The sequence below is a fragment of the Watersipora subatra genome, chromosome 10, assembly GCF_963576615.1.
Source record: "Watersipora subatra chromosome 10, tzWatSuba1.1, whole genome shotgun sequence".
NCBI lineage: Eukaryota > Metazoa > Bryozoa > Gymnolaemata > Cheilostomatida > Watersiporidae > Watersipora > Watersipora subatra.
The window spans coordinates 40,984,656-41,002,777 of NC_088717.1; the positions used below are offsets into that span (position 1 = coordinate 40,984,656).

The 18,122-nt window shown below is 36.0% G+C and overlaps 1 protein-coding gene across 2 annotated transcripts; it reads right to left on the reverse strand.

The window, feature by feature from the left end:
• Nucleotides 1–1,410: 1,410 nt before the first annotated feature.
• Nucleotides 1,411–17,762, reverse strand: LOC137406440 (phospholipid scramblase 1-like). 2 transcript variants are annotated; one of them, XM_068093026.1, is made up of 8 exons: nt 17,605–17,762; nt 12,458–12,502; nt 11,702–11,809; nt 9,697–9,774; nt 7,943–8,082; nt 6,266–6,430; nt 4,611–4,772; nt 1,411–1,737 (listed from the first exon to the last, which is right to left on the reverse strand). In XM_068093026.1, exons 2-8 carry the CDS (start codon nt 12,492–12,494, stop codon nt 1,675–1,677), a joined length of 753 nt encoding a protein of 250 aa, XP_067949127.1. In that variant the 5' UTR covers nt 12,495–12,502; nt 17,605–17,762; the 3' UTR covers nt 1,411–1,674. The 2 variants fall into 2 exon arrangements, with proteins under 2 accessions (XP_067949127.1, XP_067949126.1); XM_068093025.1 differs by lacking the exon at nt 7,943–8,082 and adding an exon at nt 7,301–7,440 and having other exon boundaries at nt 17,605–17,761.
• Nucleotides 17,763–18,122: the final 360 nt, after the last annotated feature.

The window sequence follows — 18,122 nt, forward strand, 5'->3', positions numbered from 1 at the left end:
TCTTAATGCAACTACCACATACCTGTAACCATTTAATCCTAAATGTATATTTCTAGTCAATTAGACAGTGTGTAAAAAGCAGAGTTATGTAGAATGGGAAATACAAGACCAAGTCACTTTGCTTGGGTGGTCACGAATTTTGAGCAGATAACTCCTAGACGATGTACAATAACCATTTCAGCTGCTGAGACAACTTAGGTAATGCTAGTAGCTGAATTAGTTATTCTTCTTTATTGGAAAAATTGTCTTAAAACTACAACATGTTCCCAATAAAAAGCTTTTATTTGCAGGCAAGATAATTTAAATAGAGCTACCAGCTTACCATTTCCTGTGGCCTGCAACAGAAATGGCATCGCAGACAGAACTGCAAAGCGCACTGTACAACCAGCCAAGCACAAGAACACAAAGCAAACCCGAGCCGAATAATAGCTGAGATTATTTGATATTCATCGCAATGAAATGGCTTACAGGTTCTAGATGAGACTTATTGGTTGCAAGTCAGTACTCTTTCCGCTACAAACAAATTGAATTTTATCCCGTATGTTCTGCAAGTTCATCCCTATTACAGCCAGTTATTTAAAAAGGAAGCAAAACAAAGGAAGAAGTAAAATTTAAATAATTAACAAAGTTGCAACTGGCCAACTTTAATAATACTCAAGGAAGTCATTACTTCCTAGCAGTATTTTACTAAGTATTGATGAAGATTCTTTAGTACATGTAAATACCTTGAGAGTTTCTTGATCTCAAAGCAAGAGTACACAACAAGATCAAAGATTTCACCCCTTCCATGGCTGCACATAAAATGCTCTAATACAGATGCCCAAGTTTCTCCATGAACGTTCTTTGGTGAAATAGTAAAACTGTCTCAAACTATAAAATATTTACAAGTTGTCTGTTCTTGTCTAGATCATTTCACATTTGAGCAATGAAAGGAGTACCAGATGGTAGGCATGAATTGATCTGGGGAGCCCTCTTACAGTTGGTAAGTTTCGATGCATTATTACAAACTGGCGTCCAAAAGTTGCCACATAGTTATTTTCGCAGGCTACAGTGATCAACCTTTGCCACATGACAAATGTTTTTGGTGAATGCTCAAAATTTTGTCATTAGATCTGTTAGCAGGTTATCTTCTAATCTATAAATTTGCATGCAAATAACAGGGCATTGAAATAAGTAGAGAGAAGACAACTCCAAGATTATTCATACTCAACATAGTGTGATCATTTTTAGAAAGTAAATTTGTTTTTTGTGCCTTGAAACTTAATGATTACTGACAATAATTACTGATGGAAATCTGGTATAGTTTGTGAGTGTGAATACGATGATGTGAGCCACCATTACTTAATGCCTTTTTTTGGCTTAGCAAGCAGTCTCATGGTTGGTATCAGATGGCTTGTCATACAGCCATAATGAAATATTGGCTTTATTCAAAAGTTAACTTCATATAAAAACAGTAAGGATATACGTGTACAATCAAGTTAAACAGAAATATTTACTAGCGCATAAAGTAGTCCTAGTGAGAAAAGTGATACAAATACAATATAAAATATCAAAATATGACCTGAACTTTGAATAAAACCTATCCTCAAAAGAAACAGACGACAGAAGTATAAAAAGATTCTGTTAGCTTGCAACAACTTGCAACGAACCCGTTTGGCGTAATCATGACAAAAATTACCCCATCATGGTAGGCGCATCTCCCTCTTTATTCTGCTTCTTCTCAAAGAACATGAAGTCCTGGTAACAAAATCAAAGAATTGATGAAAAAATGCCGCAGCAAAAGAAGCTAAGGTAAGACACTAAGCATGAAATAACTGACTGCAAATTAATTTGTTCTGTTCTTAACAAAAACATTCATGTGAATCCTTAACAGCTACAAAACACATATTTAAAATAATAAACAGAATTTAAACTACAGTAGATGCTCTAAGAACGTTTACGTTATAAGGATTTTATGTTATATGAACAGTAAAATACATGTATATTTTCTAATCTATTCCAAGATCATCATAAACCCACTTCTTTAGCCCTTCAAACATGAAAAAGTAAACTTAACTTTTTAACTTGATGTCTGTGTATTATTTATGGTATTATTGGTTTGTTTTGACAACTTTCCCTTTTTTCTTACCGCTTTCACTCGGTTTAGGGTTCATGATTACGGCAATTTTACAAAAAGGTAGGGGGAGTGCACAACTTCAATGTCAATTCAAATCAATTTTTTCCCTTTTGTCAGACAGAAAGATTTATACTGAAAAAAATGTATATTTCTAAAATAAAGTAAAACAAAATTATGTGCTTCTTATCGTAAGAACAATGTCCGTCTGTCCATTGTTCCGAAGCCAGGGTTAGAGGTTAAGATGAAGGTTTGATTTTAGAGAGACTCAAGTTCGTGGCATTCAGTTTGGTAGACTGACACTAATACCTGCACTAATTGACCACCTTTAGTTTGGTAGACTGACACTAACACCTGCACTAATTGACGACCTTTAGTTTGGTAGACTGACACTAACACCTGCACTAATTGACGACCTTCAGATTGGTAGACTGACACTAACACCTGCACTAATTGACCACCTTTAGTTTGGTAGACTGACACTAACACCTGCACTAATTGACCACCTTCAGATTGGTAGACTGACACTAACACCTGCACTAATTGACCACCTTTAGTTTGGTAGACTGACACTTTAACACCTGCACTAATTGACCACCTTTAGTTTGGTAGACTGACACTTTAACACCTGCACTAATTGACCACCTTTAGGTATTCCTGATTAACTATGCAGCTACTTATTCTCTTTGCTTTATCAGCATACCCAGGCCTGTATTCCCTGGTTGCAAGTTGGGGCGGCAAATGTTAGACGACTAGTTATGAATACCTGGGGGTTTGAAGGGGCGGTGTAAGCCCCCCAACAGGTTTCTCTCATGTAGGGCCTCAACTGGGCCTCTCATGTGAAGTTTTAAAAATTTTTATCAGAAAGTATAAACATTTTTCTATAGGTATTTGAGATTTGTTTGTTTTAGGTGATGTGACTGCTAGGACGTTTTCAGATTAAAATAGGCAAAACTTAAAATAGCAGTTAAAACGCTCAGAAAAAAGACGTCTTTTTCTTTTGAGCGTTTTAACAAAGATCAATTTTGCCGATTTTATTTTAAGTTCACCTGAAGGTTTTCACGCTTTCGATGGGCCATTGCCAAGCGGAAGTTTGGTAAAAGTTGACCTTTTGCAAACCTTTATAAAAGTCGTTAACAAGAATATTTTGCCGATGATGATAATAACGACGCCTAAGAACTACTAAAAGTTGATGTTTATCTCTATGGCTTGGAATAAAGTGACATTCTACATCGATAAAAACCGTACACCGTAGCCGTTGGGCAAATAACTGTTCGAGTTAATGATGTTGAGGTCGAGTTATCTAAATCAATTTATCATTACCGGACAGACCAAACAAATCCATTCGAGTTAACGATATGTTCGAGATAAAATTTTACATCTTATCCGAGGGCGAGTTATCTGAGTTTGACTGTACTTAGCCGCCAAAAAGTCCCAAAAGGTTGGGAAGGCTCAGCCGGCCAGCCGCCCCAAAGAATACGGGCCTGGGCACATTCGATGATCTCCCACGGCACGATAGACTGCGAGGGTACTAGTATATATATATATATATATATTACAGATACTCATGTTAACTGTTTGCTTTCCTAAATGCAGCAAGAAAGAAAACAATATTTTTAAGCCCAACTATGGGACTATCATAATTCAAGTAGAATTTGAGAGCTTGCATCGACTTGACGCTTTAACCTTTATAAAATTTCTTATGTAATTGAAGGCAAAATCTTTACATACATTCTTTAAGTCATGCGAAATGTACGTTATAGGAGGTATACTGTATATTGGAGGTATACTGTAATTAGTAGCATTTACTAAAGGAGGAAGTCAGGAATGGCTAACAGATGAATGTGTGGTAGTAAATATATGATCATAGAAGTGAGGAAATGCAATACAAGTTAAATTATAGTTACTTTGAACAAAATAAGCTAAATTGTTTCGTGGTGATAACATTTTGTATATTTTGCTGGTTTTTGTCTGGACAAGTGCTAGTGATAGGTAGTGATAGTGATAGGTAGGACAAGTGATAGTGATAGGTAGGACAAGTGATAGTGATAGGTAGGACAAGTGCTAGTGATAGGTAGGACAAGTGCTAGTGATAGGTAGGACAAGTGCTAGTCATAGGTAGGACAAGTGATTGTGATAGGTAAGACACGTGATAGGTAGGACAAGTGATAGTGATAGGTAGGAAAAGTGATAGTGATAGGCAGGACAGGTGCTAGGTGGTTTCAGATCTTCAGACATATTGTATGTCAAATTTCCCATCATAGGATCTTGAACAACAAAATATTTTTTCCCAAGAATAAAATCCACAAGTACCTGGGCATCCCCATCCATCAGAGAATGTCGCAGAGGTTGTATCATTTAACACAGAAACAATGAATGCACATATTTAGCATTTCTTGCTGGAAGGTAGAGATATACAAATTATTTTTGGGTTGCTAATCACAAAGTATATCAGACGTTGAAGAATAACTACTAGTTCAAACCAAAATGAACTCACAATCAGAAATGTGGCGGCCAGAGTAGTTGCCTTTGCTTTCACATCAAGATCCATAGGAAAAACAACTCCAAAGTTATCAGCATCAGTGAAAACCTCTTTAACAAGTCCAGTCCATTGCTTAGAGATTCTACCAACTTGCGTATCACCATTCTTGCTGCTGATCTAAAATCATTGGCCATCTTCTTTTAGTTGAACCGATAAACGTATACATACAATTTTAAATGGTATGACAAGATTTTCAACTGAGCAGTCACCATGTAAACAGTCATACCTCGATATACGAGCCAAATGAGTTCCAGGACCGAGCTCGCATATCAATTCTCTCGTATCAATTTTTTCTATAGAAAATAACTAAGTAAAAATTGATCCATTCTCACCCTTTGAAAAACCGCTAAAACAGGATATTACAATAAAAACACTTGTTTTTAATTGGACCAATTCACCGACTACACTCACAAAGTAACAAATACCCATTTAGTTGTTATGATCTGCAATAAAATGTAACATCACTATGTACACAACTGTATGGAATTCTTACATTCGATTTGACAGCCATTGATAACGGCTGTCTGAGAGAGAAACTTAACGGCAAGGCGTAAAGGTTAAAAATAAGGGGACACTAGAGTACTGATGACAAACTTATTGTTTAAGGAAAGGTTATATGTACAAATGACATGAAAGCACTTAAAATAGCACAACTACCTTTTTAATTTAGTCTCATTCCTCGGCTGTAAGACTGTTGAACTCAATGAAAACAACATAAATCGGATATAGTGAAGAGTTTGTCACTCTTTCAATGAAGTGATGAAGAGGTAGCAGAAGAATTGTAATGATTTCAGTACACTGAGTCTAATAGTGTGTATATGTAAGAATTGTAATGATTTCAGTACAAGGAGTCTAATAGAGTGTGTATATGTGAGAATTGTAATGATTTCAGTACACGGAGTCTAATAGAGTGTGTATATGTAAGAATTGTAATGATTTCAGTACACGGAGTCTGATAGAAAGTGTATACGTAAGAATTGTGATGATTTCAGTACACTGAGTCTGATAGTGTGTATGTGTGAGAAATGTAATGATTTCAGTACACTGAGTCTGATATTGTGTGTATGTGTGAGAAATGTAATGATTTCAGTGCATTTCTCTCACATACACTAAACTTTGTTAACCCTACATAAGAAACTTGATTTTACTTGAATATATTTATCTTTCTAAACACACACTTGAAGCAAAGTTTTGATCTTTTACTGAACTTACTTTGATTTACTGTAATACTTTTTAGTATCTGTTTCTAGTCAGGCGGTTTTTCCTCGCATTCACTATAACTTCTAGCCAACCTTTTAAAAACTTATTTCAAACTGATTGAGGAGATAGACTGAGCTGTTATGGAAAGCGGGCTCTCGCATACGAAACCATGTAGTAAGAGTAGTGGCCATCGAGAGCCGACTCGAATGCTTGTATTTCAAAGATTAATCGTTTCTCCAGGAAAAAACTTGCTCAAAAGTCAGCTTATAGCCTATCTCAAGTTTCTCGTATGTCGAGACACTCGTATGTCGAGACACACGTATGACGGGGCAATCGTATGTTGAGGTATGACTGTAAGCTATCGCCATTACAAATCTTGGTTCTAGAGAAGTACTTTACAAACAACTTACATCAAACTCTACATCCCCACACATGCTGCATGTAAAGCAGGGCCCATCGATTCTGAGTATGTCCTCGCCTGCTGCATTCTGTATGTAAAACTTGGGTGTACACACACTCCAAGCTTGCTTAACATACCCTATAGTTTCACCAGGAGGTGCCTGCACCTCAACCCTCTGTAAATGTATATTTATAAATTAATAAAATCTAAATATTTGCAATGATAACAAAATTCTGTCAGTATGGCTTCTAAAATTGTTACTGTTAATCCTTCAGATCAGTTAAATAACAAGCTGGAATAGCATGATCTTTAACCTTACGAAAACTGAATTAGAGCAGTGTAAACGTGCAACACTCCAGACCAGTTTAAAAAACAAAAGAAATGATTTAACCGTTACTCTTCCATATACAGAATTTGGGGATAAATGCATAAATATATCAATAAATAGAAGGAAAACGAGATAAATCTAATAAATATAACAGTAAGATGGAAAGAAATGAGACAAAGAAGATTGCAAGAACAAGTAATTTGATAGTAGATATCAACAAGCAAACTACCTTACTTAATAGGAACTCGAATCACATCTTACAGTGTTTCTCCATAAACAAAGACCGTACAAGCTATACTGGTGCTCAACATATAATACATGAGCAGAGCAATCTCTCAAACCCTAAAAACCATCACCATAAACTACAAGCATTAGATGTAATTAGTTGTAAAGCATTAGACAGTGAGAGACAAAGAGAGATACATCTAGTTACTATCAAGAGCTAGCTGTTATCAAAGCAAGACTAACCAACAAGACAAGCAGGCAGAGCAACTATTTCAGGACAGCTTGCACCGCTACCACACGCAGCATCAAAATGTGAAACATTACAGATCTGAAACCGATCTGGTTAACACCTTCAAGTAGATCTCTCATCCCAGCTTGGAATAGAAAGACATGCACATTACCCGAAAACCAATTGATGTATTTCGCATGCGTGATAACCACCACCAACATAGATGGCTGCGAGCTTTCATCCAGCAACTGGTCCCAGTTTACCTGCAAGCAGCAGGGGCACCAACAGGTGCTACACCTGAAAGGCCTGCTAAGATGCATCACTTCTCGTTGATTATTGTCCAAAATCTTGATTTCAAATGACCTGTTTGGGCCACAAAAGAGTCTTGTGCAGCACCCACTATCTGAAGGAGAAATCATAAGCTAGAAAAGCAATTTATGGCTAACAGAATCGGCTGACACACCGGAATCCTCTTAATTTGTCATATTATCTTCCGGAAGACTTGGAATGATGAGCGAAACCTCAACGAAGGACTCCACAAGGCGAGTAGAACACCAATAAGAAACCAAGAATGAGATAAAAGCCAGAGGAAGTGAAGAAATAGGGATGCATAAATGCAGAGATTAGGCGTGCATTAAACAAACTTCTATAAAAAGTGAAAGTGACTCGCGTCAGATAAGACACTCCCACACACGCATTTGTGAGTGACGCCCAAAGTGTGCTAATGATTCAAGACGGTGTTGATGAGATAACGATAGTATTACCTACTGCTATTACCTACGCAGTGTGAGACTAGGTGAATAGTATTACCTACCGTGATTACCTAAGCAGTATGAGACTAGGTGGACACAAATTATATAATGTAAGATGCGTGTTATGTTAGGAATGGCTGAGGAATGGGTCACCTGTAGACAACATGGACACCAGCAAGTGCTGCATCTTAAAGGTCTTGTGAGCCTCACGACCTCACGATTATTATTATCAAGGATCTTGATTTCAAATGCTCTGCTCGGACCGCATATATTCCTAGAGCAGCAGTTTGTATCTGTAATTCATAGTTATACTTTAGCAGATCTATAGATTCTAGGCACATACTTATGTTTTAGTGTACCAGTTTGTATCTATAACACAGTTGCTTTCGCTTAAGCCGTGGCCTGTTGGTCTAGAAAACCTGACCTGGAAACAACAGGTTGGAGTTTATTTCCCACAAAGGCCACTAGAGGTAGTAAGAATGGAATTTAAGGTTGGATGACATCCAACCTTAATTGCCCTCTGCAACTAGGCATGCCTCCAGTTGTCAAGGTTTTCTTGTAGCTAGGCTCACATACATGCATGTCCAGTCAAAACCACAGAGACATTGTTTGCGCTGGTGAAGGTCGGTTCACCTCGATACGTTAGGGTTGTTCTCTCGATGATTAATCGTTGACTATGCGCACCGCAGACTGACAGCATCGTTGGGGCACAGCGATATATTCAGTCATAGTGCAATGAAATTGCACTATGAGTGAATACAGTTATGAACCCAGGCAATGTAAATCGTAAAATGATACTTCGCTATTCAATAGCATAATATGGCCCCATGTTTCCCTCACTGCTTATGTGTAATTTAGTGCATGGCAAACACGTAGTAACAGACAGCTGAGATCTGTTTATTTACTAAGGCTTGCGAAATTCAATACAAGCTTTCTTTGTTTGGCATGATTTACCAACACATAATGTCATGTCGCGTAGCAACTCAAAACAACTAGGTGCCATTCTAAGCAAACTCATGCAGCGGGCTATCAAATTAGCTGTAGAAGCAATGACAAGGTTTATTGTGCTTGAAAGTAGCAGCATGGCTGGCACATGAAAAATACGACTGCCAGAGATAAGACTCAAGCGCCAGACAAACATTCCTTTTAGTGCCAATTTTGATCCTTTGAGGTCCAACCATGGCGACTTTTCTATAAATCATTTCTATATGAAATTCCTAAATCTCATTGACAATGGCGTTACAAGAGAGATTTCCGAAAGACAGATTAAAAAGCGTATAATAGTCAAATGCGATAGGAGTTTCATATTGTTCTCACAAACGATCTAAGCCTACCCGACTCTAATCACATTATGGATTGTAAAAGCTGAAGGAGATGATGTGATGCTAGCAGTGAATACTAGACCATGCATGTGTATTAGTTATGCTTGACATTTTCGCCTACCACTATGTCATGATTAACTAACTTGTCAATTTCGTATTGACAAGTTAGTTAACCATGACTAACTTGTCAATACGTATTGACAAGTTAGTTAACCATGACTAACTTGTCAATTTCGTATTGACAAGTTAGTTAACCATGACTAACTTGTCAATATGTATTAGTCATGTTTTAAACATGTTTAAAAAAATCAGAACATACAAAAAGAAGGTAGTTCAACATAATAAAAACTTGGTCAATCTATAATAATGTAACGTCGGTCTAAATAGATTTTTTTCATAACAAACAAAATTACCAAATTATCATATTCCATTGGCCTTAATAAAATTGATGCTAAATATAAGTCAAGAGGCAGATGATTGCGTTTGTATATAACACCTCAAATGTGCTACAATTGTAAGGTTGACAATAGCACTAATATTTCGCAAAGCCTCTTATTTCACTGCTATTCAACATTACTATCTTACCTTCTGCAGCGAAATAAACTCTCTGGCCCAGACTGTTCTTTATCTCATACTTGTTGTTAGTCTCATAGCCAATGAAAGCTGTAAACAATAACGAGAATATTCTAATAAAACTTGAAACTTATCAATAAAATCAAACTTATTTGGAACAGAGAAAAGAGATTGGATGAAAATAGTTGGACACAGAGAAAGCCTAAACTTCAATTGCAATGCAGTGATGAACATCGTCGGTTAGGTAAACTCCTAGACCGAGTTCCATGCGACTTTTATCATCAACCATTGGCTAACATGGTATGAGTTCATGAAATCAAAGATTGGGTCTATGACACGCACATCGTTACTACTATTAGACCTACCAACAGCGGTATACCAAACAGCAGCTTGAAGAGCTAAGTGTTTATTGCAGTAGTTTGTTCTATCGATTATTTTAAAACTTGAGAAAACATATTTAAAGAAGATAAATTTACATCTAGCTGTAGGTTTCACGTTGATCCATATTGGTGTTGCTTGTTACGATTGCTTAACGAAGCTGTGCATCCAGTTTGTGAGCAGACGACATCAAAGCTTCTGGAAGCATTGAAATTATATAAGCTGTCACCTTAAACTCCACCTAATGAGAGTAAACCTCACCTTCTACCTTCAAACCTTTCCATTGCTGAGCCTACACGTCCATATAAGTGTCACTAGGATAGATTACCAGTAATATTTCTATTGATTATTATTGTATTACTTTGGTTTCTACACATATATTAACTTTCTATATAGTTTTATTTAATGCATTTGCTTTAATACTAAGCGTAATTACCTGCAGTACTGGTGTATTAACTCGCTCATTACAGAAAGCCATTAAATGGTTCACCTATATTGTTCACCCTGAAGGAATGTGGTTATCAGGGGTAACCTCAGTACCTTTACAAAAATATCACGGATTATAGGGTAAACAGCTCTACCTGAAATTTTGCCACAACACATTTAGGATATTGGGTTATCATTTAGCTAACATAAAACGAAGCGGCTAGACTTTTTCCCTCGGTGAAATTTATAAACAATCTATTTCTGCATATATGACATTTAGACCACCTATTGTTAAACCGAAACAGTCATGTTTTGATACAAGGTTCCCGGGAATTTTGATGAAAGATATTGTGAAAAATGTCGGCAGTGTTCTTCTCTTCATTGAAAAAGGCCAACAGCTTTATAAGAAAAGAAGAGCTACAAACAAACGTTCAATGGTCGACATACAAAACAGAGAAGAAGTTCTTGGAGACTATAACATTTGGTAGTATGTAGGTCAATGTTGGGGCAAGAAACCTTAGTTGGGGTTGGCAATTGACTCTGGATGTGTAGTCAATCATTGGAGTAAATTCTATTCTATACTTTAGAGAAACCAAGAAAAAAACATCATTCCAATATTAGTCTTGCTTGGCAGCTACTCCTTGAATCATTTACCTGTCTAAATAATTTTACTGACATCTCATTCGTCGTAATCTATGCTGAAATATATTGTTTATAAATTTCACCTTTTCACTCAGAAGTCACCGCATAATATAGCAGACGCCGAACCTGTGTAATTACGCCAAAAATAGCTGTACAGTTTGGTTACATATTGCTATTCAAAGGTTACACTAAATACCAAACAACCGTGTTTATGGCTCTATAACTTGAGCTTTTACACTGCCACCTTGTTTGAGATATCCAGTTAGAGAACAGAGGGTCTGTCTATTAGACAAACTGCAAAAATGATAGCGTTTTCCATTGACACCTGCTTTTTGAAACTATAAACAAGTATTGAACATGGCGTGTATACTTTGAAAAGTTTAGATGCATTGCTTATCATGCAGTTCTCGGCAGATATCAAAAAACTGTGATTGGAGCTCTATGATAAAAACTGTAATTTTTTACAGCAAAAATCCTGAGTGAACACCCGCCACCATATATAACGTTACATAAAACAAAGATCAGAAAATAGAAAATTAAAAAGAATTCTTAGTTTTAGTTTGTGTCGAACCTTCAAGAAGCTCCGTCTTCTGATGGACAAGCAGTTGATCAACGAGAGCAAGATACTCTAGACCAGGAGGACAGTTAGGTGGCGCCTGCGGGGCTGACATCCACTGCACTAAAGAATCAGAGCAGGCTGTCAACTACAGACTTGTAAGCTGAACAGACTTCATAAAGACTCGAGCCAGCTGCACATGAAAGACGTGTGGAGTCGGATATGGCTGAGCAAACAAACTACTTCATGCAGGTACGCAATGCAGGTAGTGCATCTCCTTAATGCTACTAGGGGCTGCACTATTGACATAACCTTAAATATAATAATGTAAACATATATTTTCCACAACAGGTAACACAGCACCACAAGAAAGCCAGCTTTCTGTTACTAGACTGATATAGAAAAATGTATATTTATATAACATCGTACTACGTGCCATAAACATAAAAAAAATAAATAAATTTATCATGAATTTTTAATGAAAGATGAATTTATCATAAATTTTTAATGAAAGATAAATTTATCATCTTGTTCTAAGTGATTTAAAATGCATTTCCTTTATAATAATAAAATACGCTATGAATGAAGAACTTCAGCTAGCTGTCATACAATAGCACCACTGTACACCACTAGCACCACTCACCATTTGGCAAGAGCGAACTTATGATCTGTATATATATAATCACTATTTGCCAGCATAAACTAACATAAGCGCACAACTGGTCTAGCCATGCTTATGCCCTATAAACAATTTAGATTAATTAGACCTACCTTGGCCTTGAGGCTGAGCTGTTACAGGGGCAGCCATATTTTATCCTGTAACATATGGAACAGAGAGTGACCAGCACGTATATATACCTAACAAACATATCATCTACACTTACGAACAGCTGCAAACAGTATGACTGGGTGAAAGTACATAGATCTATAATCAACAATTTTAAACTTTTGTGGAAAGATTTTTTGTAAATTTAAAGGTGCTTTTGGGTGGCAAACGGGTTTATCCATACAATCACGAAAAATCATTCTTCAGTCTAGATATTTTATATAAAGGTTTACTAGAGCCAATTTAAGAGATACAACATTGTTGTGTCATTCGTTCCCATCAAATGATGTTCAACAAATAAATATTTGCTAGTGAGAAAATAGTAAGCAAGATAATATAATAATAGCGCAACAACTAGCTACATGTCAAGCAAACATTAACAAGCTCGACATGTTTGATGCATGCTGCTGCCCTTTTTGCAAGGATCGTGGTTTCATACGAGTTTCAAAGCGCCTTCTAATAATAGAAAATTGAGAAAAAATGGACAAAAAACATTAACTAACAAACACTGCTGATTGAACCGCACTATTGTAGATGTCTTCTTTTATAATTCTAAAATTTCATTCTCAAATGACGCCATTCTTCAGCCATCCACAAACCACTAACTTCAAACACACTTAAAAAAATCTGAACATAATTAATACAAAATATCAATATAAAACCTGACAATAATAAATACAATGTACCAATATAAAAGGCAATATTGTATCTATTCTTATCTGTTGCACAGTTTTAAATTGTTCCTAAAACTATTTTGCTTCATGTTTCGATGACAATTTAACATATTGCGTTGGATAACATTGGAGAGGTATATACTGTAAATGACCATGACTTTCCTATGTTCTATAATTCTATGCACATTGTAAAAGATAACGAAATCGGATCTATTTTTTAAATTGCTGACTGAAAAATAACTTCATAGAAGGTTTGACACCTAGTAGCAAGTGAAGCCACTAATAGCAATTTTACTTCCATTGGCAAAGTTTTTGAAATATGTGTCAGGTGGACATCTCTGTACTGGATTCGCTCCCAGGAAAGCACTTGCTAACTGACCACTTGATGAGTAGTATACATAATATGTTTTGCTGTATTGTTACTCATAAGCAGTCGTACTATAAAGTACAAGAAATAAACATTGAATAATACAATATTGCATGACTAACAGTACATAATTGCATAATAGTGGTTTAAAAATTACCATGAAAATATGATTTGACAAAGAATGCAAAAATAATAATATGACAGTAATACTTGTTACAAACTCACACAAGATTTTACTTCCTTAGAGCCAAGAAACACATAGATAAACAGGTGCTACATTGCACATATATAATATAGGTTCTGTAGCAGAACCTAAGAACAAAAGCAAACTTTAAAATACAGATACTAATTTAAAATACTACATGCATGATAAAATGCATTCTTCACAAAACAATTAAAACACAAGAATAAAACAAGCATTATTTTATGTACAGTGCACCCTCGAGATACGATTACCCTGATATACGATTTTTTCACCTTACGAAGTCAAACATTGTGATATCTTCACCTCGCTATACGAATTTTATTTCACCATACGAATTTGAGAAAAGTTTCGCCCGAGTTAAAATTTGGCCGTCGATGTGCTCATAACACACGTCGAAATAAAAAAGACACCGGAATATGGTTTGCCGAAACATTCTTAGAATGTTTAGAAGAGACACGATGATCGACTTCTCTTATGTCCGCGTGAAAAATTTCGTGTAAAATACACAAGCAAGAGCAAATATTCATTTGTAGCGTTATTATAGCTTTTACTATAAACTTTTAAGTCAGCATACGTATATAACTACAACTATCTACATTTAATTCGTTATCTATGGAATCTGAGACCGATACAAACGTAACAAAATGAAGGAAAATTGATTTCTATGTCAACAAAGTTGGATGTCGTAAATAAGAAAGCACCCGTATTATTAACATTGTCAAGGAATATGATCGCAACCAATCAGCATTTGCAATTATTATTAAAACAAGGACTCCATTCAAGCAAGCACAAGAAAGAGCTTCCGACTGAAGATTTGAAGGAGCTAGGTCATGCACGCGATCAGCATTCAAAAGGAGCAACCATTTAGTAAAGGCGAGGAAGTACAATATACAGAAAACCCCACATTAGCAGAGATATTTCAAGTGTTTAATTTGCTGATGTGGACTGGTACATTAAAACAATGCATATAATTATAATACATATTATTTACCTCTTGTGTGGCATGTTTTTCACATTTTATTTGTTTCCTTTTGATTTTGTTTTATTTTTTTGTTTAACCATGTCTTTGCAGGTGGGCTTGTTGTCTCCTACGTGAATACAATTCATCGTATGTTTGTAACTCATATAACTAGCTACTCAAAATAGTTGACGCATTCACATTACTTTCTGAAACTTATTAAAGCCCTTTCCTCTAGGGTATAAATACGTACAAACTTTTTACGTGTGGTTACATTGATTCTTGTGCACATTTTATACAAGACAAACTACTGTACCACATCCTGGATCACTGGATCCTTTTACAAGGCTAGATAGCATTTTTCTGCATTGCACCGGACAGGAATGGACTTCTTTTAGCCTTCTAAAAAATTCCAATTCATTACGTTTTAAATTTATTTTCAAGTTTACATCACCATAATTAGCATTGATACGTTTTTGCCTCCTCTCTGCTTTACCCGCTACATGTACCAGCTAAAGCCACGTTACTCCAAAGGTATGTACGTCCAGTATAGAAAATATAATTTTCTTTTTCTTTTCGGTAGCCATTAAATGGTCAAGTATGCGAGAGGCCGCTTTCTATAACTGCATCGCTCGGCCTTATTGATTTAGGTTGAAAAAGGTTTCAACCAGATAGGCTAAAATTTATAATGAAAGTGAAGATAGGAGCTGCTGAAGGATAAAATTTCGTGATAAAAAGTTGAAATTAAGTAAAATAGCTCAAAATACATACTAAAACTTAGTTTTAAGTGTAGGTTTAGCAAGCTAAACTTACTTGAATTGAATTCAAAGTTTATGTTATGCGTACCTTTTGAAGGCAAGAACTCCTTAGTGTACGTACTACATTTGGTACACACATTATAATTTTGCGTTTTATTGCAGATCATAACCATTAAAATACACAAAATACAATACAGTTACTGTAGGTAACTATAATTACTAAAGTTAACATACTATTTTGTTGCTAATTGTCAATATGTACACATCTTTATATAAAAAATTGACGATTTTCACCAGGGGGTGTTTGCATTGTAGAATTACAATGGTCTCTATACCCCGATATACGATTTTTTCACTATACGATGCCAACCCTGGAACGAATTAACATCGTATCTCGAGGGTGCACTGTACTTACATAAATTGTATAGAAATATCAGTCCAGATGATAGGCTACTGCTGTAGTAAGCAATTGCTACATTTTAAAATGAATAATATGTTTAGATAAAATAGTTTAAAGTGTGTAAGCAGTAATTATGGATGCTTAGACAGAGGTGTCTGACTGAGCACTGACTCAGTGACCTAATTTAACTGAGCAAAGCAGCCAATAATGTTTTGTGGTAAAAAATGCTTCCTACCTAATGACAAAAACATACGCCATGATTCATTTCAATGTTTGACCAAAAAGCGCTGTAAACTATCCCAACACAATCTCTGTTCGCAACACAAAACCATGGCCATATTCATTCCCTGTAGACAGTCGGCAAAAATACTAAAATTATGATGAATACTGGACAACCAAGAAATTATGTGTCCAAACAATAGTTATTCGAGCAGCCGTGTTAGGTGTCTTTAGCGTTATGAAGTCAGAACACTGCGAACGGGTGACAAATTGTAAGCGTTTTTAAACATAGCCTATAAGTCACAATGTGCTAGTAAATAAATGTAAAAATTCTAGTAAGAACTGAAAGTCTAGAAGCAAGAATAGAGTAGCCATAACTTTACTAAAATAATCTTAATCAAAAGCACACCTTGCAGCGAAGGAGAAAAAATCACTGTGCTCCCTATGGCATCTTTAGGACAACTACAGACAAAACCGAACTACTAACTTCTGAGCAATTACCTACAGCAAGTAGTTGATGAATAATAAAACTGAATCAATTACCTACAGCAAGTAGTTGATGAATAATAAAACTGAATCTAAGCGGTATTGCAACAAGACCTTAGGGTACTCCAAAAGTATTCTAATGAGTGGCAATTGACTTTTAATGTTTCTAAATGTGCTGTTCTTTCAGTTGGAGAGTCGAATTCAAAAGCAAGTTATTTTTTATGTGACCAACGTTTAGACAATGTTGATTCACATCCATATCTTGGCATTGAGTTGCAAAATAACCTGAAATGGGAAATTCACTATGCAAAAAAAATAAGCAAAGCTAATAGAACATTACATACGCTAAGGAGAGTTTTAAAGCATGCTGACACAAAACTCGGCAGATTGCTTATTTTTCTTTGGTGAGGCCACTTTTAGAGTACGGTTGCACGGTATGGAAACCGTTTATGAAAAAAGATATCAAAAGATTTGAGAAAATACAGAACACCGCTTTAAGGTTCATTTTTAAACTAAAGGGACAAGTCAGTTTTACAGAAATAGGAGCAAATACAGGGATCGAGAGTTTAGCTAAACGGCGAAAAGATATTAGGTGTGCATTTTATTTAACAGCAGTGGAAAGAAACTTTACGGTGCCCGATTTTAAAAATACTATCAAGCACCACAACACTCGACAGAAAGCAGGTCTGTTTGTGCCAACAATCCGGACAAATGCGTTTTTTAATTCTTTTTCGCCGAGAACAACTCGAGACCTGAGAGGTTTTTAGTAAAGAATTTTTGTGATAAAGGTTCCACGCCTTTCCTTCTTTCTAGAAGGGTGTAGTGGGAAAATTTTAGATTAGATTATTAATATAGCGCTTGCTAAGTCAGTTCACACATCCATACTTGACAATGTATCATCCGCATCAATACGCAAAAGAAAGATAATCATCAGTCCAGCAGCTTGAAAGAAAGTCACAGCTTGTTTGGTTTAATGAAAAAAGTTATAACTAAATCCGATGTGAAAGGTTTTTTTGATTACATACCCTTCCTCTAAAGTTCCCCACAATAAGCGGATAAATTATGCTACCAAGTCGACTGAGCCTGCTTCACGTCCTTGCTTCTCTTCGCTTGCTGTAGGCTTTCTTGTATTGGGCGTGAGGTTTGTTTTGAACGCGATCTAGGTCAGATTCGTGCACCATAGGGGCAGATCAATTTCTACAATGAAGAACGAAGCAACTATATTTTCCCCGATATCGATTTGTGAACCTAGGTTTACTCACGTGAGCGGCAATAAACCAGGTTCGCAGAATCTTGAAGGAACAGTCCCTATGCGAAGTTGTGTCATCATGTGTTAGTATATACCGGAATGTTTACGAATGTGGACAAAGTGGTAAATTCAATACGTAATGCACATTCAGAAACCCATTGATGCTTGCAACAATGAAAAAATGCACAGTCCTGACACTGCTGCATATCGAGATTGCCTCTATCTGAACGACGATAAAGCTATTATAGTCTTTCATAAATATAGTAACACAAATTGTTTTACTTTCATAACTCT